Below are 26,016 nucleotides of genomic sequence, written 5' to 3'. Positions count from 1 at the left end.
GAGTCCAGTTCAACACTAAGCAGGACAAAGTCCTGCTCCCTTCTTCAAGGATAAAAAAGCTGATGGGCCAAGTGCATTGGTTGATGAGCACAGTGCACTCCAGGGTATGAAGCTGTCTTCAGGTCCTTGGGCTGATGGCGTCAACCCTGGAGGGAGGTAGTACCATGGGCGAGCGCTCATATGCGGCCACTCCAACGCTTCCTTCTGTCACTGTCTCAAAGCTACTCGATTCGCTTCCACCTTCCATTAGAAGTAGGTTCTCTGCTCCAGTGGTGGCCACAGGAATTTCACCTAAGCAAGGGTGTAAGCCTGTCCTCACCAAACTGGCTACTACTCACGACGGATGCCAGCCTCCAAAGGTGGGGAGCTCACTGTCAGGAACTGACAACCCATTGGGGGATGGACCAAGGAAGAAACGAGCTGGTGCATAAACCGCCTGGAAGCTCGGGCTGTCAGATTAGCATGCCTACAATTCAGCCACAGACTCCAGGGCCAGGTTGTATGTGTGATGCAGGATAACTCAACGGTAGCCTACATCAATTGCTAGGGAAGAACCAAAAGACACCGTGTCTCTGGGAGTAGACCTCTTTATGGAATGGGCAGAGTTAAATCTACAAGGGATCTCGGCCTCCCACATTGTGGGAAAAGACAATGTCAATGCAGACCTTCTCATTAGGGACAGTCTGAGTCCAGGAGAATGGGTGTTGTCAACCAGAGCCTTCCAGTTCTTGGTAGATTGCTGGGGCCTCCCATCCATCGACCTACTGGCCACATCTCACATTGCTAAGGTCCCCCGATTCTTCAGTTGCAGAAGAGATCAGCAATTCCAAGGGATCGACACTTTTGTCTAGGCCTGGTCAGAGGAGGATTGACTGTACACCTCCCTCTGTGGCCTCTGATGGGCAAGGTCATTCACAAGATCGAATACCACAGAGGATTAGTCCTTCTGGTGGCCCCGGATTGGTATGCAGACATGTGAAGGCTTCTGGTGGAGAGCCCCCTATGCTTCCCTCTGCATAGGGACCTTCTCCAACAAGGTCCGATCCTTCACAAGGACCCAACTCAGTTTTGCCTTATGGTCTGGCCCTTGAGAGGGCTCACCTAACGAAGCGTGTATATTCGACAGCAATAATTGCTATCTTGCTCTGCATGCGGAAGTTCTTGACGTCCTTGGCGTATGTGTGGATCTGGAGAATATTTGAGGCCTGATGCGAGGAGCACAGGGTACCCTCTCACACAACCAAAGATCCCCATGATTCTGGAATTTTTACAGGATGACCTGATCAAACAGTTGCCCCTTAACTCCTTGAAATCCAGGTGATGCCTCTCTACTGTTTCAAAGGTGAATGGAGCCCGCCTGTTGACACATCTGGACTTGGCCCATTTCCAAAAAGGGATTAAACAACTCCGACCACCGTTAGTGACCGGTCCCACCTATGGAACCTCAATCTAGTATTGGACCCTTTAGCAGGGCATTCTTCTCAGCCGCTGAGCAAACTGTTTCTACACCTGTTAGCAATGAAGACTGTATTCTTGGTGGCGATATACTCAGCTCGTCGCATCTCTGAAATACAGGCGCTGTCATGTCTGGAACTGTTCCTTTGGTTGAATCCAGGAACGTTACAGCTTCGCACCGTTCCTTCCTTCCTTGCCAAAGGTAGTCTCTGAGTTTCACCTGAACCAGTCCATCTCCTTACTGTCCCTAGATAGACGCAAAAACACAGAAGACTACTGCCTCCTACGCCACTTAAACGTCAGTAGGCTTTAGTACAGTATCTAGAACGTTCAGAACTGGTGCGCAAGATGGACCGCTTGATTGTTCTTCTCGGTGGAAAGAAACAAGGCAAAGCAGCTTAGATCAAGGAAATGATCACGGGAGCTTATGTAGAGGCAGGGAAGCCTTTAACCCTTCAGGTTAAAGCTCATTCCACTAGGGCCCAGGCAGTATCCTGGGCAGAAGCTAAGCCACTGTCACCCATTGACATCTGCTGAGCAGCGACTGGGTCCTCCTTACACACCTTCTCCAGGTTCTATTGCCTGGACGTACAGGCTCGAGAGGACGCAGCCTTTGTGAGGGTGGTGCTATCCGGACCGCGTGCAGCCTCCCACCTCGCTCGGGAGTAGTTTTTATACATCCCATTGGTCCTGAGTCCATCTGACTACACGCTAGGAAATGGAGAAATTACTTATCTGATAAATTTCATTTTCCTTAGTGTAGACAGATGGACTCAGCATCCCGCCCATGGCTGCCCATGGATGATGTCAAGGAATCGCCCATGAGGTGAATCGTGATTCAAAGAGGTTACGGCTAAGCCATTGCCCTATCCCTAGATCAGGGCATCCATAATTTAGCTGGGATTCAGCACTTATGGTTGGTTGAGTACACTTATGGTTACCAGTTTTTAATCAAGTTAAGTGGTATTCAAGTTTTTCAATTCTATGTCCACAAGGGCTTTTGAAGAGAATACTGAATGGCTGAGGTCACTGCAGGAGTATATCTAAGGTGACATCAGCTTTGAAACCTGACTTCGTCCATCTGCTAGCAGGGGAGCACATAACCCATTGGTCCTGAGTCTATCTGTCTACACTAAGGAAAATGAAATTATCAGGTAAGTAATTTCTCCATTTTGAGTTTCTTCAGAATCCTGGGGTGCATACCATCTGGTCCAGGTGATTTGTTACTCTTTAGTTTGTCAATCTGCCTACTACATCTTCTAGTGATTTGGTTCAGTTCATCTGAATCATCACACTTGAAAACCATCTCCAGAATCGGTATCTCACCAACATTGTAATTAGTAAACACAGAAGCAAAGAATTCATTTAGTCTTTCTGCAATGGCCTTATCTTCCCCAAGTGCCCCTTTATCCCCTCTGTCATCTAACAGTCTTTCAGATATATTTTAAAAAGTTTTTATTATGAGATTTTGCCTCTATGGCTAACTTCATTTCAAATTCTCTTCTTAGTCTGCCTGATCAGTGTTCTATGCTTAATCTGACAATGCTTTTGCTTTTTCCTAATTTCCTATGCCTCAGTATTATAACTTTTAGAACCCTAAAACGTGCTACATCTATAGTGAGCACATTTTTACTACTTGTTTTCTTTTTATCTCCTTTAACATAAACACATTTAGTTGCAGCAAAACTTTGCAGATTCTGCTACATAAATTCTGAGTAAGCGAATAACTGCTAGCTTCCTATACGGCATTTTTTTTTTTTTTTTTTTTGCTGACTTTATATTACTAAATTTAAAAACATTTTAAATTCTCAGCTTTCTGAACACTTGGTGCATAATTCAGATGGAACTCATTATATGGAAGTTTATCATTAATCCACTTTCCAGACTGACTATTGTAGCAGGTCTAAATTCATTGTGAATTCAACTTTTAATTTTATATTCTGCTTTTTGTGACTGGTCATCCACGAAGTGGATTACATTCAGGTACCGTTGGTATTCCCCTGTCTCCCGAGGACTTGAAATCTGTTCGTACCCAAGGCAAAGGAGGGTGATGTCTTGGAAAGCGTTCCCTGGGCAGATATTGGCACTGCTGCTGTAGAACTCTCTTGAAAGTGGCTGACAATAAACTTCATCTTTTGGCTCAGCAATAAATGATTTTCTTAAATCATTCTAGACATTTGAAAAGATGCTCGAGAGTGAGTTTATTCATTTTTCTGCATGAATAGAGTGACTCTTATGTGTGTGTTCTTCCTCCAGTTCCTAGGAACCAGTTACAGTCCGTGGCAGCTGCCTGCAAGGTCCTGATTGAGTTCTCACTGCTGCGACTTGAGAATCCAGATGAGGCGTGCGCGGTTTCTCAGGTGAGACAGGATAGCTCTTTGCACTGGTGCTGACGTTTACTTTAAAGTGACTGTTTGCCTTCGGTAGGAATCATTTCACAAAGGTTGCGACGGAAGGAAATGGTAATGACTTCTTACCCCCTGGGAGTATCTGTTGCTGGGATGATACCTCAGTTGAGCATGTTAATGAGATTTTGTTGATTTCTTTCTATATTTGTTTGAAGTGGCTCTTCCTAAAATAACATAGTAGATGTTGCCAGATACAGACCATTTGGCCGCACTTGCATTTCTTGTTCAAGCTCCGAGTATCCGAACTGCCAGTCCTACAAACTTGACTGCCTTCCTTATTCTAGCTGTAGCCATTCTATCTCAGCTCGCTGGGCTAAAGATCTTTCCCAGCTGTTAGCTCTACCCAGTGGACCCATTCTGCTTCCTAGATATTAAAGGTGCTTTTCCCCAATCTCCCATCCTTTTTCCCCATCCTCTCCCTGGACTACTAGCTCTCCCTTCAAACTCCCTTTTTACTTCTGGTTCTTGAATTTCCTCGTGTAGCCCATAAAACAACCAGAACTAGCATTCCCCAATCTTGTATTAGGCCTAGCACGGTGAGTGAATGAAAGATTTATTTATTTTTTTGTGATAACTCTATTGAGTTTTATTGTATAGACAATTTGTCATATAATAAAATACCACGATAAACTTAACTGCGAGGAATGAACATATTTATCAAAAAAGAGCAGAATAGTAGAATGCCACCTAGAACATAACAGTTCAGTTGAACTCTGTGGTTTGTAAGCACTTATGAGAGATTATTTATAATAGATTTCTAGAATATTTGTATCTTACAGCATTTCTTTATATGTTCAAATGTTTCTTGTTGAGTTTTACATCAGTTGCGTAAGCCTTTGGATAATTGTAATGGAGCATTTTAGAGACCCCAGTGGCTATTGATTAAGTTGGGTACTACATTCCCAAGGATGCGGAAAAGAGCAAACCAATAAAGTTGGCAGGAATTTAAAAAAACAGAAAAAGTCAAAATTCCAGAAGCAGAGTAGAAACTTAGTATTTTATCTTCTTTCTTTTAGAAGCACCTTATCCTGTTAATTAAGGGCCTATGTACAGGCTGCAGCTGCTTGGACAGAACTGAAATTATCACTTTTACAGCTATGATGAAGTCTGCCAAACTTCCACAAACTGTCAAAACTCTCTCTGATGGTGAGTTCCAAATGTTCATGTAAAAGAAACTTACTGCGATGCACTATAAGCTTCTTTGCTTGGACATGTATTGAGGCCTATGACTTCTCATGTCCTTTGTATAATACTATGCCCCCCCTCCCCCAACTGTTTTTTTTTTTGCCTTTATAGTGGAAGATCAGAAGGAATTGACTTCTCCAGTGAGCCCAGAGCTCCGACAAAAGGAAGTGCAGATGAACTTTCTGAACCAGTTGACATCTGTCTTTAATCCTAGAGTTGCAACATCCCCTGTCCTTCCTCCTCAGCCAGAGGTGAGTAGGCGTTGGACAGATGGCTTTGCTCTATAAAGTGCTTTAGTGAAAAGCAAAGGAATTGTAAAGGAAATAATTAGAATCAGTATATACAATACGTTTTACCAATCTGCTCCAGAGCTGGAGGATGATTTAATTTGTTGTAGCAGATTATGGAATTGTGGAGAAAGTGAACCATTATAATAGAAATAGCGTTACGTAGAATGCCTTTTGTAAAGAGATGCCATTGTATGTATCTGTTCACCTTGGTAAATGGTGGTTAAAAAAAAGGGAGAAGGGAAGGAAAAAGTAAATATGGTGGCTGTACCAGGATGGGGAGTTCATTCCATGTTTGATTTCTTTGTGAGGATTAAGAATATGGAAAGTCATCTGAAGTTTAGGTGCTTAGAAAATGAGGTATGATTTTATGGTTAGATGTCATACCTCCAACAATCAGATGGGTTGTGCAATTGCTTTTTTTTTTTTTGCATATATTCAATGCATGATACTGTGTTATCAGGTGGAAGCAGAAGGTGACGAACAAAATTCTGCAGATCAAGCATCAGCTGCTAAGACAAAGTGTGTCTTCATTGCTCAGAATGTGGCCAGTTTGCAGGAGCTAGGTAGGAGGCTTTTCTTAATTGAGCAGCAAAATGTCAAAACGTAAACAATTTTAGTGTGCTGGAAAATGATTTTCTTTTTTTTTTTTTTAACTCCTCCAGGAGGCTCTGAAAAGCTGCTTCGAGTTTGCTTGAACCTTCCATACTTCCTACGCTATATAAATCGGTTTCAGGACGCTGTGATAGCCAACTCTTCTTTATTATGCCAGCTACAGTGGCAGATGCTACTGCTGTTCGGAATGGGTATGCTTCCTGTTGCCTTCTGCAATTTGTAAAATGTTTTACCTTCAGATGTGTTAATGTTCTCACTCCTGTCTTTCTGCTGTAATCTTGTGTTATACTCTGTCTGATGCTCCACATGCCCATCGAGTTGCCTTTCAATTTTGTGCTTTTTCTTTTCCTACCCGGCTTCTTGCTTCTGAATTGGTGTTCACAGATGCTTCTATGTTTCTTCCCTGCCTTCTTCCTTTCTCCCCCGGGGCTCAAACAGTGGCAGATGCCAGTTTGGAGTGATTTCCCATGGGAGTTAAATAAAAATATCAGGGCAGCATTTTCATTCCTAAAGACACCAGGGTCCTCCATCTGATCAAGGGTATGCAAGTCCTGCAACTCTGAGCCACCAGCCCCAAGAGAAACTGTTCCCAGCATGAGAGTGAGAAGAGAAATTTATTTTCTGCAAATTTATATTTTCCTATTGTGTAGCCAAATGGACTCTGGACTAATAGGTTATGCTCCCCTGCCAGCAGATGGAAACAGAGTCAGATTTCAAAGCTGACATCATCCTATATACACCCTTCAGTGATCTCAGCCCTTCAGGATCTCTTTGTCTCCAGCAGAAGTGGACATGCTTTCCCTATGGGGATCGCTGTACCTTTTGGAAGAAAAAATTCTACTTTTAAATTGGAGAAAAGATTGAGCTCCACTCTCTTGCGGTGATACCTAAAGGTCCCTCCCCCAGTGGAGAATTCTTGAGGTGATTTCCAAGATCCCTCAGAGGTGTGCCATGGTCCGGTAGCCTGTTCCCAGTGTGGTCTTTGCTGTTGAAGCAGCTGAAAAGCAGTGGGTACAGGAAACCTCATCTGGGCAGGGGAGACAGATGCGAGCCTCCAGGGCTGGGGAGCTCACTGTCAGGAACTGACTGCCCAGGGGCATTGGACCAAGGAAGAGGTTCTCTGGAACATAAACGGCCTGGAAGCCCACCGGGCAGTCATATTGGCGTGTCTACAATTCAGCCACATACTGTAGGGTCAGGTGGTCTGCATAATGTCTGACAATGCAACAACAGTAGGCTACATCAGTCGCCAGGGTGGAACTAAGAGCCAGCAAGTATCACAGGAGATGTATTTCTGCCCATTCTATAAGGAGATCTATATACAGATGATCTCGGCCTCCCACGTCGCAGGAAAAGACATCGTCGGAACAGACTTTCTAAGCAGGGAGAGTCTGGATCCTGGAAAGTGGGCGTTGTTGGCCAAAGAGTTTCAGCTGGCAGTAGATAGATGGAGTCTCCTGTCCATCGACCTACTGGCCGCATCTCACAATGCGAAGGTTCCCAGATTCTTCAGTTGCAGAAGAGACCCTGGGGATCAATGCTCTCGTTCAGACCTGGCCGGAAGAGGAGCTGCTATATGCCTTGAAATCTGCTGGGCAGGGTCATTCTCAGAATCGAGGGCCACAGGGGATTAGTTCTACCAGCATTCACCATTACACCATGTTAAGCGCCACGCCATTTTTTATGATGCTTATGACCAGGGATATAAGAACACTTAGATTTTGGTAGAAATCATAATTTTTTTATTGAACAATATAAGTATTGTTGGGAGATGCTGATGCCATGTCTCTGACACACTGACTACCAGCATCTCATCGTATACAGGAAGTGATCCTCCTTTTATCGATAACATTCAAGATTGAACACAAGTAGAAGGTTCTAGAGATTTGCGTGACTGCCCAAAGGATCAATTACATAGTCTCATGTATGAGACTATGTAATTGCCCTGATTACTTACCCCCAGGTGTGGCTCATTTGTTCTGTTAAAATCTTACTGGTCAAGGTAATTACATCTGTGGCTGTGTTTATAAAAACTCCTGAGAATAGTGCCTGAAGCTCCTGCCCTTGGTTTCTTCTTTGTGACCCTATGAATAGGCCTCACCTTTCTTGTGCCAGCTTGCCTGTCCAGCTGAATTCTGCAAGTCATTCTCAGCAAGTCCCTTAGAGTTCATTCATCCAAAGCAGGCTAAGAAAACCCGAGGATTCTGGGGGTTTTCGTTTCTCCATGTTGGTTTTCTGTTCAGGCTTATATCAACCATGAACTAGGATAGTTTACAAATTTAAATGAAAACAGTTCTCCTGATGTCGATGTCAAAGTTCCTTGGACTCATTTACATACAAACCAAAAGAACTGCTTAAGTGCTTTCTTTCTTCCTCGTCAGTGAGAGTACATCTTGGAGTCATTAAGGTAGACTAATCTCCACTCCACTCGTACTCTGGTTCATGAAAGGCTTATGGCATACCAAACCTCCAGTTCTCAAGACCCCTCTGTTCCATGGGACCTGAATGAGGTTATAACACAACTTATGAAGCTACCCTTTAAGCCACTAGAGTCTGCTTCTCTCAAATTTCTCACAAGAAAATTATTTCTTGTTGCAATTGCATCAGCCGAAGAGTCAGTGAGCTCCAAGCTTTAGTTCATTACTTTCCTTATATGCAGTTCTTCCATAATAATAATGGTGTTTGGTACTTGACAGAGTTTCACCTTTCCATATTAATCAAGTCGTCATGTATGTTATTTCTGAAGCCACATGCACATGAAGACTTGGACTGTAAAAGAGCCTTGGGTTACTGCAGGAAAATAACAAACAGGCCGATACAGTACAGTGTGCTCCGGTGGAGCACACTGTTAACCCGCATTTTGGACGCGCGTTTTTGCCGCTAAGTTTACCCCTTATTCAGTAAGGGGGGGTAATAGTGAGTCAAATGCGCGTCCAACCCCCCCCCCCCTGAAACTAATAGCACCCGCAACATGCAAATGCATGTTGATGGCCCTATTAGTTATTCCCGCGCAATACAGAAAGTAAAATGTGCAGCCAAGCACAAAGGTAGGCGTTAATTTCTGCCTGCACCGGGAAAGTGCACAGAGGTAGGCGTTAATTTCTGCCTGCACTGGGAAAGTGCACAGAAAAGCAGTCACTGCTTTTCTGTACACCTTCCGACTTAATATCATGGCGATATTAAGTCGAAGGTCACAAAAGTTAAAAATAATAAAAAAAATTTTAAATCGGCCCGCAGTTTGAAAACCGGATGCTCAATTTTGCCGGCGTCTAATTTCCAAACCCGTGGCTGTCAGCGGGTTTGAGAACTGGTGTAGGCTGCCGCTCCTGTCAAAAAAGAGGCACTAGGGATGCGCTAGTGTCCGTAGCACCTCTTTTTACCGCAGGCCCTAATTTGAATATTTATTTATTTATTTTTTTACTGAATCGCGCGCACAGGAGAGCGAATTTTATTGTATCTGCCTATTAGTTATACTGTCAGGCCTTGCAACTATTTGTCTCTTACAATCCTAACCGACTGGGCATAGCAGTTGCTAAATAAACATTATTGAGTTGGCTTGCAGACTGTACCTTATATTGTTATGCAGCTTAGAGATTATAGATTCAATAAAGGCTCATCAAGTTAAATCCATGGCTGCGTCCGTGGCTCATCTGTGAGCTGAACCTCTTGAAGAAATTTGTAAAGCCGCAACTTGGTTGTCCGTGCACACCTTTATGTCCCATTACTGTCTGGATAATTTTTCAAAGAGTGACAATAAATTGACCAGCTGTTTTGAGTAGCATGTTTTGCTCTCCATGGTGGGGTCTAGGTTGCTCATTTAGTAAATGCTCCACTGCAGCCCTCAGCTTGGGCCTCCCTGTGTGCTATGGCTAATTCAACCCTTATTGCTTACTGTAAACTGTTATCCATAAACAGGATGAATAAGCTATGCTAAATACCCATTCGCCTCCCTGGAGAGTCAGCTGCCTAGCTAGACTTAGCTGTATAATCAACTGAGAGGGCTCATGAGGTGCAGGAATTGCCACATATGCTCAGTAGAGCAAAAACCTTTTGAGCTTAGAGAGAAGGGTCTGTTTGGCGCCATCTGATAACATCACCCACGTGTGATGGCTAGTTCATCATGCTGTCTACAGACATTTTTTATGGTAAGCAGACTTGCTATATCTATGCTTTTATATTTCTGCTCTGTGCTTTTAAAGCTGTATTTCCCTGTACGTACCTGGATCAGTCCAGACAGTGGGTTATGTCCCCAATCCAGCAGATGGAGTCAGCACAAGCTTTGAGGGGGCGTATCCATATATACTACTACCCCCCTCTGCAGGAGTTCAGTATCTTCTGACTCCAGCAGATGCGAGTAGGGGAATCAGGCTTCCCCTCCTTTTCCTTTTTCTTCACTTTCTAGCTTGATTATGGCTTGTTGTTGTCTTTTTCTGTGGATCAAGTTTGTATCAAGCTTGTATTAAGTTTAAAAAAAAAAAAAAGGCAGAGTTTCTTTCAACTTCTGGGGAGTGGCTTATCTTCCTTGTCTCTTCTCTGCGGCCTTGCTGTTTATTTCTCGTTGCAGCCAGGGGTAAGTTTGTTTTTTCCTTTGTAGTTTTTTCCTTCACAGCTCAGCCCCCGGTGCCCGCGAAAGCCGGTGGAGCCGGCCTCTTCGCTCTTTACCTCCCTCACCCGCGGCCATTTTACAGCTCCTCATGGGCTGCTGAGCCATTTAGGGAAAGATGTCTGGGGCGGGTCGTGTGGCCGGGAAGGCCCCCCCCGCGGCACCCTCCTCTATTTTCGGACAGCGGGCAGTGCGGGCCGACCAGGCCCCCCCCGCAGCGGCGCTTTTCTGCGCGTGGCCCCCCCCCCGTGGCTTTTTCTTTTCTCCTACAGCGATCCCGATGCCGCGGCCGTCCCGCTGTGCGGCCTGCCGGAGACCCGGGGTCCCGGATTTCCCGGGAGGGCATCTGTGCACGATGCCTCCCCGGGGGGGAAGGTACCTCACAGTCCCTGACTGATTTCTCTTTTTTGCCCGGGCGGTGCGGGCCGGCCACTCCGCCATTTTTGGCGGGAACGGCGGCCATTTTACATTCTGAGCGCCCTGAGGCGCAGGCCACGAGGGGGAACGGATCCCTGGAGGCCACGAGGGAGAACGGATCCCTGGAGGACTCTACCAGCGGGGGTGTTCCCCCGATTTTGGTGCAGGAACCAAGCACCCAGAGCCAGGGAGCAGGAACCACGCCGCCCCCGAAGCGCACCCGAGCAGGCCGGGGTTCTCTCCGGAGTTTATCCTGCTCATGCATACCGCTTATCTGCAGGGGCTGGAAGCACCTGTGGGACCCCTCCCTCCTAAGATCCCTCGGATGTCGCCCTCGACGCCGGCCCCCCCCCAACCCTCCGGGAGTGGGGGCCTCCCGCCTTCCTACCCGGGTCCGATCCACGCCCGCGGCAGTGGGGGCGGTGCCAGACCCAGCGGGACATGGACTTGACCTCTCGGACGAGGGACAAGGGGACGGCACGCAGGAGGGGGATGATCCGCGTACCCTACGCCTCTTCCAGAGGGAAGAGCTGGACGACCTCATCCCGCAGATCATCCAAGAATTAGATTTGGACCCCGCCACCAGACCCGCCTGCCCCAGTAGCTCCCGCTGTCGTCACTTCTTCAAGGAAGGGAGATCCTGTCCTGGCGGCCACTCCGGCTGAGGGCTCGGGCTTTTCCCATTCATGACTCGTTTTTACAACTTCTCACCAGGGAATGGGACACCCCGGAGGCCTCCCTGAAGAGCAGCCGGGCTATGGAAAAGCCGTACCCGCTCCCCGAAGATTTTCTGGACCTCATCAAGGTCCCAAAGGTGGACTCCGCAGTGTCGGCGGTCCACGAAGAGGACGACTATCCCAGTGACGGGAGGTGCGGTGTTGCGGACACACAGGATCGTAAGTTGGAAGTTTTCCTTAAGCGGGTTTTCGAGGTCTCCGCTCTGGGTATGCGGGCGGTGATGTGCAGTTCGCTTGCCCAGCGGGCTAGTCTCCTTGGGTGCAACAACTCCTCACGTCTCAGAACCTGCCGTCCGATGAGGCTGCCCAGGCAGATCGGCTAGAAGCCGCAGTGACGTATGGGGCGGACGCCTCGTACGACCTTTTTCGGGTCCTCGCAAGATCCATGGTTTCGGTAGTGGCAGCACGACGACTACTGTGGCTACGCAATTCGGCGGCTGATACGTCCTCTAAGTCGAGTCTGGGCTCTCTTCCCTTCAGGGCAAGTTCCTCTTCGGGGAGGATTTGGACCAGATCATCAAGTCCCTGGGGGAGAACGCTGTTCATCGGCTGCCGGAGGATAGGTTCGACCATCCAGAGCATTTTCTTCTTCTCAGAACCAGAGCCAGAGCGCAACGGCGCTACAGGGGATACAGACAGGCGGGCTCCCGGTCATCCACCCCCAGGTCTCAGCCCTGGTCGCGCTCCTTTCGCGGGCGTCTGCCCGCACGCACTACTCCCGGAACCGGGAACCCCTATACCAAGTCTTCACAATGATGCCAGTCTCGCCCACTCCCCTGTCCCAAGATTGGGGGACCCGACTAACGTATTTCTACGCGGAGTGGGCACGGATCACCTCGGACCAGTGGGTCCTGGATACAATAGAACACGGCTACGCATTGGAATTTGTCCGCCCCCCGCAGGGAGGTTCATCTTTCCCCCTGTTGGCTTGGACCTCAAGAGAGGAGCAGTGCAGCTGACTCTGGACAGACTCCGGGAGATAGGCGCTATTGCGCTCGTGCCTTCGGAGAGGTGGGCTCGGGCCACTATTCCATCTATTTCGTCGTTCCAAAGAAGGACGGTTCCTTTCCGGCCTATCCTAGACTTCAAGGAAGTCAACAAATCCCTTCGAGTCGTTCGGTTCCGCATGGAAACGCTCCGGTCAGTGATTGCGGTGGTGCATCGGGGGGAGTTCCTCGCCTCCCTGGACTTAACAGAGGCCTACCTGCACATTCCCATCCGCCCGGACCACCACCGTTTCCTTCGTTTCAAAATTCTGGACCAGCATTTCAGTCACGGCTCTCCCGTTCGGATTGGCGACGGCGCCGCGCACCTCACCAAGATCATGGTAGTCGTGGCAGCAGCTCTCCGGAAGGAGGGCATCCTGGTTCATCCTTATCTGGACGATTGGCTCCTCCGGGCGAAGTCATTCGATCATGGACGCTCAGCGGTGACTCGAGTAGTACGGTTTCTACATTCCCTGGGATGGGTAGTGAACTTCTCCAAGGAGCTCCCTCATGCCCTCGCAACGCTTGGGTTTTTTTGGGGGGCGACCTTCGACACCCTACTGGCAAAGTTTTTCTGCGCCAGAACAAAGCTCAATCCTTGCGGGATCACACACGACGGTTCTCTGCGTTACCAGAGCCCACCTCCTGGGACTACCTGCAACTCCTGGGAGTGATGGGGTCCCACCATCGACCTTGTACCTTGGGCTTTCGCGCACCTCAGGACCTTACAGTGGGCGCTCCTCTCCCGTTGGAAACCAGTATCGCAGGACTACCAGATGATTCTCCCACTCCCGCAGAATGCCAGGGACAGTCTGGGCTGGTGGTTGGATCCGCCGAACCTGGCCCGTGGCGTGTCCCTCGATCTGCCAAATTGGGTGGTGGTGACCACCGATGCCAGTCTAGCAGGCTTGGGTGCAGTCTGCGATCGAAGCGCCACGCAGGGGACGTGGTCCACGGTGGAGGCGAAGTGGGTCAATCAACCGTCTGGAAACCAGAGCGGTCCGGCTAGCTCTGCGACATTTCCTCCCGCTTCTTCGGAACCGGGAAGTCAGAATCCTATCGGACAACGCTACCACCGTGGCCTACATCAACCGATAAGGAGGCATGCGCAGCCCGCGCTCGAGGCGGCGCTGCTGATGCAAATGGGCGGAGCGTCATCTCGTCCGGCTAGCGGCCCTCGCACATCGCCGGTGTGGACAACGTCCAGGCGGACTTCCTCAGTCGTCAACTGCTGGACCCCGGAGAGTGGTCTCTCTCCGACAAAGCGATGCAACTTCTCGTCCATCGGTGGGGGGGCCCCCCACTTGGATCTGATGGCGTCCGCTCTCAACGCCAAGGCTCACGCTTCTTCAGTCGCCGGAGAGAGCGCAGCGCGGAGGGAGTGGATGCCCTGGTCCTCCCGTGACCGCCACATCTTCTGCTCTACGCTTTTCCACCATGGCCCCTGGTGGGCAGGATGCTCCGCAGAATAGAAAGCCATCAGGGGACCGTGGTTTTCATCGCCCCAGAATGGCCCAGGCGACCCAGGTTTGCGGACCTGCTACAGCTGGTGATCGACGGGCCAATCAGGCTGGGGCACCTCCCCCAGCTCCTACATCAGGGCCCGGTAGTTTTCGAGCAGGCAGAACTCTTCTGTCTTGCAGCCTGGCTTTTGAGAGGCGCCGCCTCCGGCGTCGGGGCTACCCGGAGGCCAAGTAGTATCCACGCTATTGCGGGCACGAAAGACATCGACATCGGCGGCCTATGTTCGAGTCTGGAAGGTGTTCGAGCTGTGGTGTACTAGCCAGGCCACGAGACCCCGCTAAGGCTTCTGTACCTCAGATCCTTCAGTTTTCTACAGGCGGGGTGGAAAAAGGGCTCGCCTATAATTCACTACGGGTTCAGGTGGCCGCCCTTGGTTCGCTGTTGAGCGATGGGGGCTCTCTTCTACAGTATCCTGACATTGCTCGTTTTCTCAAGGGTGGCAAGCATATGCGTCCTCCGTTACGGAACCCTTGTCCCTCCTGGAGTCTTAACCTTGTGCTTCGCTCCCTGTCGGGACCACCGTTTGAGCCGCTGCGCAGCGCAAACGATAAAGGATCTCACTCTCAAGACTGTATTTCTTGTGGCCATCTGTTCCGCTCGACGCATCTCGGAGCTGCAGGCTCTGTCGTGTAGAGAGGCCCTATCTCCGTTTCTCCGACTCTGGAGTTTCGCTTCGCCACCGTTCCCTCCTTCCTTCCGAAGGTGGTTTCTGCATTCCATGTGAACCAGACGGTGGAGTTGCCATCCTTCTCTTCCTCAGAGCCGAAGTCTCTCCGTCTCTTGAATGTCAGCGCACTCTGCGCCTCTATCTGGAGGCTACAAATGAGTTCCGGACCTCTGACCATCTCTTCGTACTCTGGGGCCGGTCCTAAGAAGGGGTCTCAGGCCTCGAAGACTACCATTGCCAGATGGCTGAAGGCCGGCATTGCTGCTTCCTACATTGGGGCGGGTCGGACTCCCCCACCCGGAATCGTAGCGCATTCTACACGTTCTCAGGCGGCACCTCGCCTCTTCAGTCTCTGAACACTTTGGCGAGCAGGTTCTCCGAGCAGGCCTCGCAGGACCCCACCCCGATTTAGGGAAGCTTGGGTACATCCCACTGTCTGGACTGATCCAGGTACGTACAGGGAAAAGAAAATTATTACTTACCTGCTAATTTTCGTTCCTGTAGTACCATGGATCAGTCCAGACGCCCACCGCGTTTGGGTTCTTGATCCTGCTCAGCTCTGCGCTACTTCTTGCTCGCAGTGTTCTGTGTCTTCACAGTCGTTTCTTTTCGCTGTTTTTCACAGCTCCCTACAGTTGGTAGGATGTTTGCAGTTACTTGTTGCGGTTACAATTGTTTCATTATCTGTTTCCACAAACTTGATCCTTCGGGGGTTTCTACTCTGGCTTTGATATACTCGATACTGAACTCCTGCAGAGGGGGTAGTAGTATATATGGATACGCCCCCTCAAAGCTTGTGCTGACTCCATCTGCTGGATTGGGGACATAACCCACTGTCTGGACTGATCCATGGTACTACAGGAACGAAAATTAGCAGGTAAAGTAATAATTTTCTTTTATTCCTGGACTACTTGAGTGTTGCCAGCTTGCGTTTTTGCGACCCTCTGGTATCTGTCATATTGTGTGGCTTTGTGTTACTTGATATTGTGCTGTATCAAATTTATTATATGCTTCACTTAGGGCCCCCGTCATAGTAATATTTTAGAATCACTATCGGAATCTCTTCTCCAAAACATTTTTACTTTTTGCAGTTTTCATTCACTGGTGATTGATGTGACTATGGCACTGGACACCTCCTCTCTCCCTGTTCTTGAACCTCTGACAACCATCTCGGCTACAGGATGGGACTGTTCTTGCTCTCAGCTGCTTGTATGCAGGTTAGTGGTTACTTGGTCTTGATCATGATTCCCCCCACCAGAATAGTTTTGGGTGAGGAATACATATTTTGTTATTCTTGGGATCTGATTTTAAAGGGCTTTTCAGATAAGGCTGGAAAATGCTAATGGGCAGGTTAAATTGGCTCATCTGTTTATGAGACATGATGATTTTTTTGCTGGTAGACAAATAAGGCTGCAATTTGAATGGAACGTGGACCCATGTCCCTGGGAAATATAACCCGATCAGATGTCATTTTCACTAGGGTCAACATTGAAAAACGCTTCAAATCCATGCATATGTATGGTTTATCATTAAGGTTCTGCATGGAGCTGCTTGTTTCTGACCTGAAAGATTGAATTGATTGACAACAGGAATCCTAAATGGTCGGTCTTAGCTATATGTATATTTTACCAAATTTTTTTTGTATTTTTTCGTGCTGATTTATGCAGATCCTTTCCTTCATAAACTGTTTTTCTATTGAAGCCAGAATTGCCAACTTGAGGGCATTTCCTGACAGTTGTTAACTGATTGGATGGAAACTGAAGGGATGAATTATAATGTAGGGCAGGGTTTCCAAAACCTAGCTTGGGGGCCCAATAGCCAGTCTGGTTTTCAGGATTTCCACAATGAATATGCATGGAAATGCATGCATGTAAACTTCTCTTGCATATTCATTGTAGGTATTCCGAAAACCCAGCTGGCTGTGGGATCCCAGGACAGGTTTGTGGGGAGTCAGTAGGACGGAATTGCTCGTGGGAAGAATTCATGAAGAAATTCATTGAAAAAAACTTTTGTTTTCCTTAAAGGATGGGTCAGAACAATCCATTTCTATCAAGAAATCCATTTATACATAATTCTGAGAACAGTTATATTGTGATCATTAAAAATGCAAGATGGTTATCCCAGCTGCTATTTGTGTTAAGTGTTTCTGAAAATGTTTTAAAGTAGATTTAGAAAATTGTATGAAGGAGATATGGTAAAATGAGTGCTTGTGACAGAATACAAATTTTTTTCCATAGATAAGCAGGCCGAATTAGCCATGCTTTATGGGGTGTCCTTCCGGGCAGTCCAGTGTAGAAACCTCTCAACGAACACAGAGCTGTGTCTCTGTGTGCCTGTGTGTGTTCGCGCAATTCCCCCCCCCCCCCAAGTTCAGTTTCTGTTTTTCCACGGTAGCTCTGTTGTGCTCCTCTCACACATGCCTAAAATCTTTTTCCCTGTACGTACCTGGATCAGTCCAGACAGTGGGTTATGTCCCCAATCCAGCAGATGGAGTCAGCATAAACTTTGAGGGGGCGTTACCATATATACTACTACCCCCTCTGCAGGAGTTCAGTATCTTCTGACTCCAGCAGATGCGAGTAGGAATCAGGGTTTCTCCCAGTTCTGCTAGGATACTCTCTTTACCTTTGCTTACTGTTTTTCTGGGTCTCCTGGCAATTCTTTTGCTTGTGGATCAAGTTTGTCTATTTTAACAAAAAAAAAAAAAGTTCCAATTTTTGGGGAGGCGTGGCTTCCCTCCTGTGTTCTCTCTCTCTCTGTGCTGTGTCCTTCTGCCTTGCGACGGGGTAAGTTGTATTTTTCTTTGTATTTTTCGTTTCACAGCTTTCCTCCTCTGGTGCCTCGCGGATGCCGGTGGCGCCGGCCTCTCCGCGCGTTTTCACTTCTCAGCGGCCATTTTTGCAGCTCCTCAGGGGCTGCTAGGGCACACAGCACAGGATTTCTCGGCAGGTTGTGAGGCCAGGAGGGCCCCCCCGCGGCGCTTTCTCTCGGCGGGCAGTGCAGGCCGTCCGGGCCCCCCCGCAGTGGCGATCTCTCTCACGCCCCCTCCCGAGGCTTATTTTCGTCATTTTTTGCCGGTTTTTTACGTTTTTTGCGCCGATCCCCATGCCGCGGCCGTCGAGGTGTTTGGCCTGCGGCGAACCGGGGTCTAGGATTTCCCGCGAGGGCATCTGCGCTCGGTGCCTTCCCGGGGGGGAAGGCACCTCGCAGTCCCTCGCCGAATTTTCCTTCCTGCCTAGTATGCCCGGGAGGCGCGGGCCGGCCCCTCCCCCATTCCTGGCGGGAACGGCGGCCATTTTCAATTCCCAGCGCCCGGAGGGGACTCAGGCAGCGCTGGATGACAGGGAGACTGAGGCTGTCTCTCCACCGATTCTGCTGGCGGAACACGGCCCGCAGGTGCAGGGGCCTCCAGGGGCTCCTCCCCCCCCCCGCCCAGTCCGGGGTTTTCCCCGGAATTTATTCTTCTAATGCACACAGCGTACTTGCAGGGGTTAGACGTGCCTACGGGTCCTCCTCCTGCTAAGGTACCGCGGACAGCTTCTGCTCCTTCATCTGCGCAGGCCCCCCCCGCCTCGGCGGCAGCCGGGGCGCCTCTCCCTCACCCTCCAGCTCGGGCCCGCATCTCGTCCGGGGCTGTGGGAGCGGTGTCTGGCTCAGCGGATACTGGACCGGATCTTACGGACTTGGGCCAAGGGGACCCCACGCCGGAGGGAGACGACCCGCGCACGCTCCGCCTCTTCCAGAGGGACGAGCTGGATGACCTTATCCCGCTCATAATTCAGGAATTGGATCTGGACCCGCCGCCGGATCCGCCCGCGCCAGTAGCGCCTGCAGTCGTCACATCTTCGAAGAAGGGGGATCCGGTCTTGGCAGCCCTGCGGCCGAGAGCTCGTGCTTTTCCCATTCACGATTCATTCCTGCAGCTCCTCACTAGGGAATGGGATGCCCCGGAGGCTTCCCTGAAGGTCAGCCGTGCTATGGAAAAGCTATATCCACTACCGGAGGATTTCCTGGACCTCATCAAAGTTCCAAAGGTGGACTCCGCGGTGTCGGCGGTCACGAAGAGGACGACGATACCGGTGACGGGAGGAGCGGCCTTACGGGATACGCAAGATCGCAAGTTGGAAGTTTTCCTTAAGAGGGTCTTCGAGGTCTCCGCGCTGGGTATGCGGGCAGTGATGTGCAGTTCGCTTGCCCAGAGGGCAAGCCTTCTCTGGGTGCAACAACTCCTCACGTCTCAGGATCTGCCTGCCTCCGAAGCCGCCCAGGCGGATAGGCTCGAAGCCGCGGTGGCGTACGGTGCGGATGCCTCGTACGACCTGTTTCGGGTCCTGGCAAGATCCATGGTATCGGCAGTAGCTGCACGGCGTCTGCTGTGGCTCCGCAACTGGGCGGCGGATACATCTTCTAAGTCGAGTCTGGGCTCCCTGCCCTTCAGGGGTAAGTTCCTCTTCGGGGAAGACCTGGATCAAATCATCAAGTCGCTGGGGGAGAATGCTGTTCATCGTCTCCCGGAGGATAGATATCGTCCTTCCAGAGCGTATTCATCCTCCCGGACCAGATCCAGGGCGCAATGGAGCTACAGGCCGTCGGGCTCCAGGCCCGCCGCTACCAGGTCACAGCCCTGGTCGCGTCCCTTTCGCGGGCGCAGACCCGCGCGCACCGCCCCCGGAGCAGGTAATCCCTCTCCCAAGGCCTCACAATGATGTCAGGCTCGCCCACTCCGCCGTCCCCAGGATTGGGGGTCGGCTGGCACTTTTCTACAAGGAGTGGGCGCAGATCACTTCGGACAGATGGGTCCTGGACACCATAGAACACGGCTACGCATTGGAATTTGTCAGTCCAAAGGACAGGTTCATTTTCTCCCCCTGTGGCTCCGCCAAGAGAGGAGCGGTGCAGCTGACGCTAGACAGGCTTCGGGACATCGGAGCTATAGTGCCCGTGCCCTTCGGAGAGGTGGGCTTGGGCCATTATTCCATCTACTTCGTAATGCCAAAGAAAGACGGATCCTTCCGCCCCATCTTGGATCTGAAAGAAATCAACAGGTCTCTCCGGGTTGTCCGGTTTCGCATGGAAACGCTGCGTTCTGTGATCGCGGCGGTGCATTGGGGGGAATTTCTCGCCTCTCTGGATCTTACAGAGGCCTATCTGCACATCCCCATCCGCCCGGATCATCACCGTCTCCTCCGGTTCACTTCCAGTTCATCGCTCTCCCGTTTGGATTGGCGACGGCGCCGCGCACCTTCACCAAGATCATGGTAGTAGTAGCGGCCGCCCTCTGGAAGGAGGGGGTTCTGGTCCATCCTTACCTGGACGATTGGCTCATCCGAGCGAAGTCTTTTTCCCACGGTCAGGCAGCGACCTTCGACACCCGGCTGGGCAAGGTTTTCTTGCGTCAGGACAAGGCGCACGCCTTGCGGGCTCACATACTGCGATTCTCTGCGTTGCCAGATCCCACCTCCTGGGACTACCTACAGCTCCTGGGCGTGATGGGTTCCACCATCGACATGGTTCCTTGGGCGTTTGCGCATCTCCGGCCCCTGCAGAGGGCGCTCCTCTCCCGTTGGAAACCGATTTCACAGGACTACCAGGTGATCCTCCCGCTCCCGCAGAATGCCAGGGACAGTCTGGGCTGGTGGTTGGATCCGGCGAACTTGGCCCACGGCGTGTCCCTCGATCTGCCAAGTTGGGTGGTGGTAACCACCGACGCCAGTCTAGTGGGCTGGGGGGCAGTCTGCGATCGAAGCACCACGCAAGGGACATGGTCCGCGGTGGAGGCGAAGTGGTCAATCAATCGTCTGGAAACCCGAGCGGTGAGGCTGGCTCTGCGGCATTTCCTGCCGCTCCTTCGGAACCAGGCGGTCAGGATCCTATCGGACAACGCTACCACCGTAGCTTACATCAACCGACAAGGAGGTACGCGCAGCCCACAGGTCGTGCTCGAGGCGGCGCTACTAATGCAATGGGCGGAGCGCCATCTCGCCCGACTAGCGGCTTCACACATCGCCGGGGTGGACAACGTGCAGGCGGACTTCCTCAGCCGTCAACTGCTGGACCCCGGAGAGTGGTCACTCGCCGACGAAGCGATGCAGATTCTCGTACATCGGTGGGGAGTCCCCCACTTGGATCGGATGGCGTCCGCTCGCAATGCCAAGGCTCCACGCTTCTTCAGTCGTCGGAGAGAGCGCGGCGCGGAGGGAGTGGATGCTCTGGTCCTTCCGTGGCCGCCGCATCTTCTACTCTACGCTTTCCCACCGTGGCCCCTAGTGGGCAGGATGATCCGAAGAATAGAAGACCATCAGGGGTCCGTGATCTTCGTCGCCCCGGAATGGCCCAGGCGACCATGGTTCGCGGATCTGCAACAGCTGGTGATCGACGGCCCAGTCAGACTAGGACACCTCCCCCGTCTCTTGCATCAGGGCCCGGTATTTTTCGATCAGGCAGAACTCTTCTGTCTTGCGGCCTGGCTTTTGAGAGGCACCGTCTCCGGCGCAGAGGCTACCCGGAGGCGGTAGTATCCACGCTGCTGCGGTCGCGAAAGACGTCGACGTCGGTGGCCTATGTTCGAGTCTGGAAGGTGTTCGAGTTGTGGTGTTCCAGCAGGACACGAGACCTACACTGGCTTCCGTCCCTCAGATCCTCCAGTTTCTACAGGCGGGAGTGGACAAGGGTCTCGCCTATCATTCACTGCGGGTTCAGGTGGCCGCCCTTGTTGCGTTAGTGCGCGATGGGGGCTCGCTCCTACAACACCCGGACATTGCTCGTTTCCTCAAGGGGGTCAAGCATTTGCGGCCTCCGTTGCGGGACCCTTGTCCCTCCTGGAGTCTCAACCTTGTACTTCGCTCCCTGTCGGGACCTCCCTTCGAGCCGCTACGCAGTGCAACGCTCAAGGATCTCACCCTCAAGACTGTCTTCCTGGTGGCCATTTGTTCAGCTCGCCGCATTTCGGAGCTGCAGGCACTGTCGTGCAGGGAGCCTTATCTCCGTTTCTCCGACTCCGGAGTCTCGCTCCGCACCGTTCCCTCCTTTCTTCCGAAGGTAGTGTCCGCATTCCATGTGAATCAAACGGTGGATTTGCCGTCCTTTGCGGCCTCGGAGCCGAGGTCTCTCCGACTCTTGGATGTCAAGCGTACTCTGCGCCTCTATCTGGAGGCTACCAATGAATGGCGGACTTCGGACCACCTGTTTGTTCTTTGGTCCGGGCCCAAGAAGGGCTCTCAGGCCTCGAAGGCGACCATTGCCAGATGGCTGAAGGCCGGCATTGCCGCCTCCTACATTGGGGCGGGGCGAATTCCCCCGCCCGGCATCATTGCGCATTCTACGCGGGCTCAGGCGGCTTCCTGGGCGGAGGCTCGCTCGGTCTCCTCTCAAGAGATCTGCAGAGCAGCTACCTGGAAGTCGCTACACACGTTCTCGAGGCACTATCGCCTACACCTCGCCTCTCCCGTTGAGGGACACTTTGGCGAGCAGGTTCTCCGAGCAGGCCTCGCAGGACCCCACCCGGTTTAGGGACGCTTGGGTACATCCCACTGTCTGGACTGATCCAGGTACGTACAGGGAAAAGAAAATTATTCCTTACCTGCTAATTTTCGTTCCTGTAGTACCATGGATCAGTCCAGACGCCCTCCGCGTTTTACCTGCTCGGCCACTTCGGTCCTGTTGTGTTTTACTCCTTTCCAGAGTTCTCAGTTTTCACTGTTTTTCACAGCTCCCTACACTTTGGCATGCTGTTTTCGCGGCTTCCTCCCGTTGGTAGGAAGTTCTGCAGTTTGTTACTTGACTTTCTAGGCTTATTGCCGATTCCTTAAACTTGATCCACTGAGGGGTTTTGGTTTTTCCCATTGGGCTTTGATATACTCGATACTGAACTCCTGCAGAGGGGGTAGTAATATATATGGATACGCCCCCTCAAAGTTTATGCTGACTCCATCTGCTGGATTGGGGACATAACCCACTGTCTGGACTGATCCATGGTACTACAGGAACGAAAATTAGCAGGTAAGGAATAATTTTCTTATTTTGAACAACTTTCCACACTGTGTGTACCCAAAAAAAGTACTTTTAAGTGCTTAATATGCCTCAGAGACAACCAGGGTTCAAATTCTGCCAATGTGGCAAAATTATGTCAGTCACAGGCAGACATAATTATTGCTACATTTGCTTAGGCCCTGATCATGATCAGACATCCTGCTGCGATTGTGGCAGGATGTCACCACGGGCCCAAAGGCAGAGAGTAGAGAAAATGAAGCAGTTAAGAAGTGATCTATCTGGATCATATGCCCCGACCCACTGTTCAACGCAGTTGCTACTGACATAAAAAAGAAAAGACTTAGGCCGACTAAAAGATCCTCTTCGCTGGAGCCTAGACCAAAAAGTAAGTGGTTCGGTGAATCGATGAAAGAATTGAAGGATTCGGGTGATAAAAGCCCAAAAATGCAAGACATCTCCATAAAACCCTCAAAAATAGAGTTGGAGACAGCGACTCAGGACAAAGACTACAAGCGCACGACTCTAGAGTCGATCAACGCATCATACTTGCCCGATGCATGAAGTATATAATTGGTTTAAGCAGCCCAGTACTATGTCGCACGACTCATCTTTCCACTTGGTGCATGACAAGTCAATTCGGCTGACACAAGAATCTTCGCTTTCGACGCATATAGTGTCGCCTCGGTCCACGCACGAAAAAGACAAGAATCGCACGACACGAGCATAGTCCCTCAAATAGAGATGAAGTGCATCGCATGACGCACCATCAAGAAAGGGATCCTCTTTGCATTCGAAGCACCGAATTCCAAGACCAGATCCATCAATTGTGCTTACTCAAGTTTCAAGGCAATTCTGACATAGACTCACTAACAGTTGTTCCTCATCGAGAGGAACAGTACACACTAGCCTCTCACAAGTTTCAAAACATAATAAACAACCACAGTTGCAAGAACCTCTTGCAAAAAGGTACAAATCCCACCGAGAACCCAAGGGCTGATAGGAACCGCAAAGAGAACTGGATTTAGCCATCCTGCAGGCGGCCATCCTGAGAAGGGTTACACCTAAGAGAACGTCTACAGCTTCACAAGCAACCAGTTCAGAGGCAGGCTCCAACTGACCTGGTTCGTTCCCTCTTTAGTATACTCCTCTGATTTGACTGATCAACTTTTGCCATCTTTTGCTCTTTTTCAGGACATATACAAGAAGAATCACTGGTATTTATTTTAAAACATTTATTACCTGTCCTTCCTACATTCAAGGCGGGGTACAATAAAACATACATATTTAATACATAAAGCATGAAGTAAAGTTCACTAAATTCATTCCTTAGCCAATATGCCAGTTACAGATTCTGAAGAGCCCTGGCACGAGTTACACCATCAGAAATTTCCATCTGAAGGGGAGTAATCCACTGGTATCCTTTCAGATCCCCTTGCCTGCCCAAGCAAAGAGCACCTCTACTCCAAAGGACCTCACCTACCCTAAGTTTGTCCAATAGAACCCAAGAGGACTTCTTTGGGCTTCTAAAGTTCATTGATGCTCCAAATGAAATTGTGGCAGTCCATAGATTGCTGCAGGATTTGCTGACCAGAATATGGCAGATACCTCTTTCTGTGTTTCCAGTGGCAAGAAAATTGGACATTAAATACAGGATGTAAAAAGTTCCTGGCTTATTGCACCAGAATTAAAGAAAGCTAAATGCTCTAAGAAACTTTTCAATGCACTGCCTGGAAAAGACTTCACAGGGAAGAAGGTCTTTCCGAGTGCAGTGTTAAGCTCTCATATTTCTGGCCACCACTTATATTTGCAAAATATGCATACCTATCTGCAGAAAATGCATCTGTTCTCCGATTTCCTTCTGTAGGAGACTAAAGATCAGTTCCTATTGCATATGCATCAAGTTGAAAAGTATGATAAGTCTAATAAGATCAGCCTGTGATGCTTTATTTTTTTTTTATTATTTTTCATCAATGTTTACACATCATGAAACAGGAAAAATAAATGATATCATACAATAAATAAAAGGGAAATACAACTCCACTTTGTCACATAAAGGAAATATATTTATTTTATTTATTTATTTATTTAAATGCTTTTAAAATATACCGACATTCATAGGACATATCATGCCGGTTCACAATCAACATTGTAAAGGAGGAAGAGGAAATTACAAATAACAGGGAGGGGGGAGGTGGAGCAGTGAAGGAAAAAGGAGAGGATGGGGGTCAGGTGACAGTAAGCGCAGAAGTTGCGGGAAGGAGAAAGGTAGTGAAGTGCTAGGGGAGAGAGAAATTGATAGGAACTGTGTTAAAAAAAAAACTGAGAATAAAAATTAACAAATTTACAAACTATATACTACTATTACAAACTATTACAAACTATTACCAAACAAATTTACAAACTATATACTACTATTCATTTATTTGTATGTCTCTTTATAACCCATAAAGGGGGGGAGAACACTAGAAACATAAAGAATTATCCAGATATTAACATTCTGAATATAATATAGGAGGAGGAGTTATTATCTTTTAGGCTTCAGTCTCTGATCTTGATACTTGATTTTTATCTAAAAGAAAAGTTTCTAACTGTAAAGGATCTATAAAACCAAATTTTTTTCTCTTGGTAATTAATCAAACAGAGACATGGAAACTTCAAGAAAAAAGTTGCACCCAATGCTAAAACTTTACTTTTCAGGGACAAAAAGCTTCTCCTCCTGACCTGAGTGGACCTAGCCACATCAGGGAAGATTTGTACTTTATGTCCACAAAATAGCAGGTCTTTAACTGCAAAAAATTTCTTAAATAATTTCTCTTTATCCTGTTCTGAAATACCAGAAATAATTAAAGTTGCTCTATTATTAATCTGGTCCATCGAATCTTCTAAGAAGGTCGATATATCCAGGAGAGGAAGAATTTCCTGAGCATTTAGATTACCAACAGTTCTAGAAGATTTTCTAGGTAGATAATATAACTTAGAAAGGTTAGGTATATCTTCCTCTTCATATGATAAATTTTCTTTCAAAAATTTCTTAAATAACTCCCAGGATGAGAGAAGTCGAGTTTGAGGAAAATTTATAATTCTCAAATTCTTTGCCCTAAATAAATTCTCAAGATATTCCATATCTTTATGTGTGCCCAAAC

The 26,016-nt window shown here is 49.3% G+C and overlaps 1 protein-coding gene across 1 annotated transcript in view; it reads left to right on the top strand.

Annotated features, from left to right (window-relative positions):
- Window positions 1-26,016, top strand: part of UBR4 (ubiquitin protein ligase E3 component n-recognin 4) — a 351,227-nt gene that overhangs the window by 6,977 nt on the left and 318,234 nt on the right. Inside the window, 8 exon segments of the mRNA XM_029579045.1 lie at window positions 3,712-3,815; window positions 4,880-5,009; window positions 5,160-5,299; window positions 5,799-5,901; window positions 6,001-6,087; window positions 6,090-6,141; window positions 15,976-16,045; window positions 16,047-16,101. Coding sequence (XP_029434905.1) covers window positions 3,712-3,815; window positions 4,880-5,009; window positions 5,160-5,299; window positions 5,799-5,901; window positions 6,001-6,087; window positions 6,090-6,141; window positions 15,976-16,045; window positions 16,047-16,101 — 741 coding nt within the window.

Source organism: Rhinatrema bivittatum, chromosome 15 (assembly GCF_901001135.1).
Source record: "Rhinatrema bivittatum chromosome 15, aRhiBiv1.1, whole genome shotgun sequence".
NCBI lineage: Eukaryota > Metazoa > Chordata > Amphibia > Gymnophiona > Rhinatrematidae > Rhinatrema > Rhinatrema bivittatum.
Note: the sequence above shows the minus strand (reverse complement) of the source record. Positions and strands in the feature narration are given on the sequence as shown.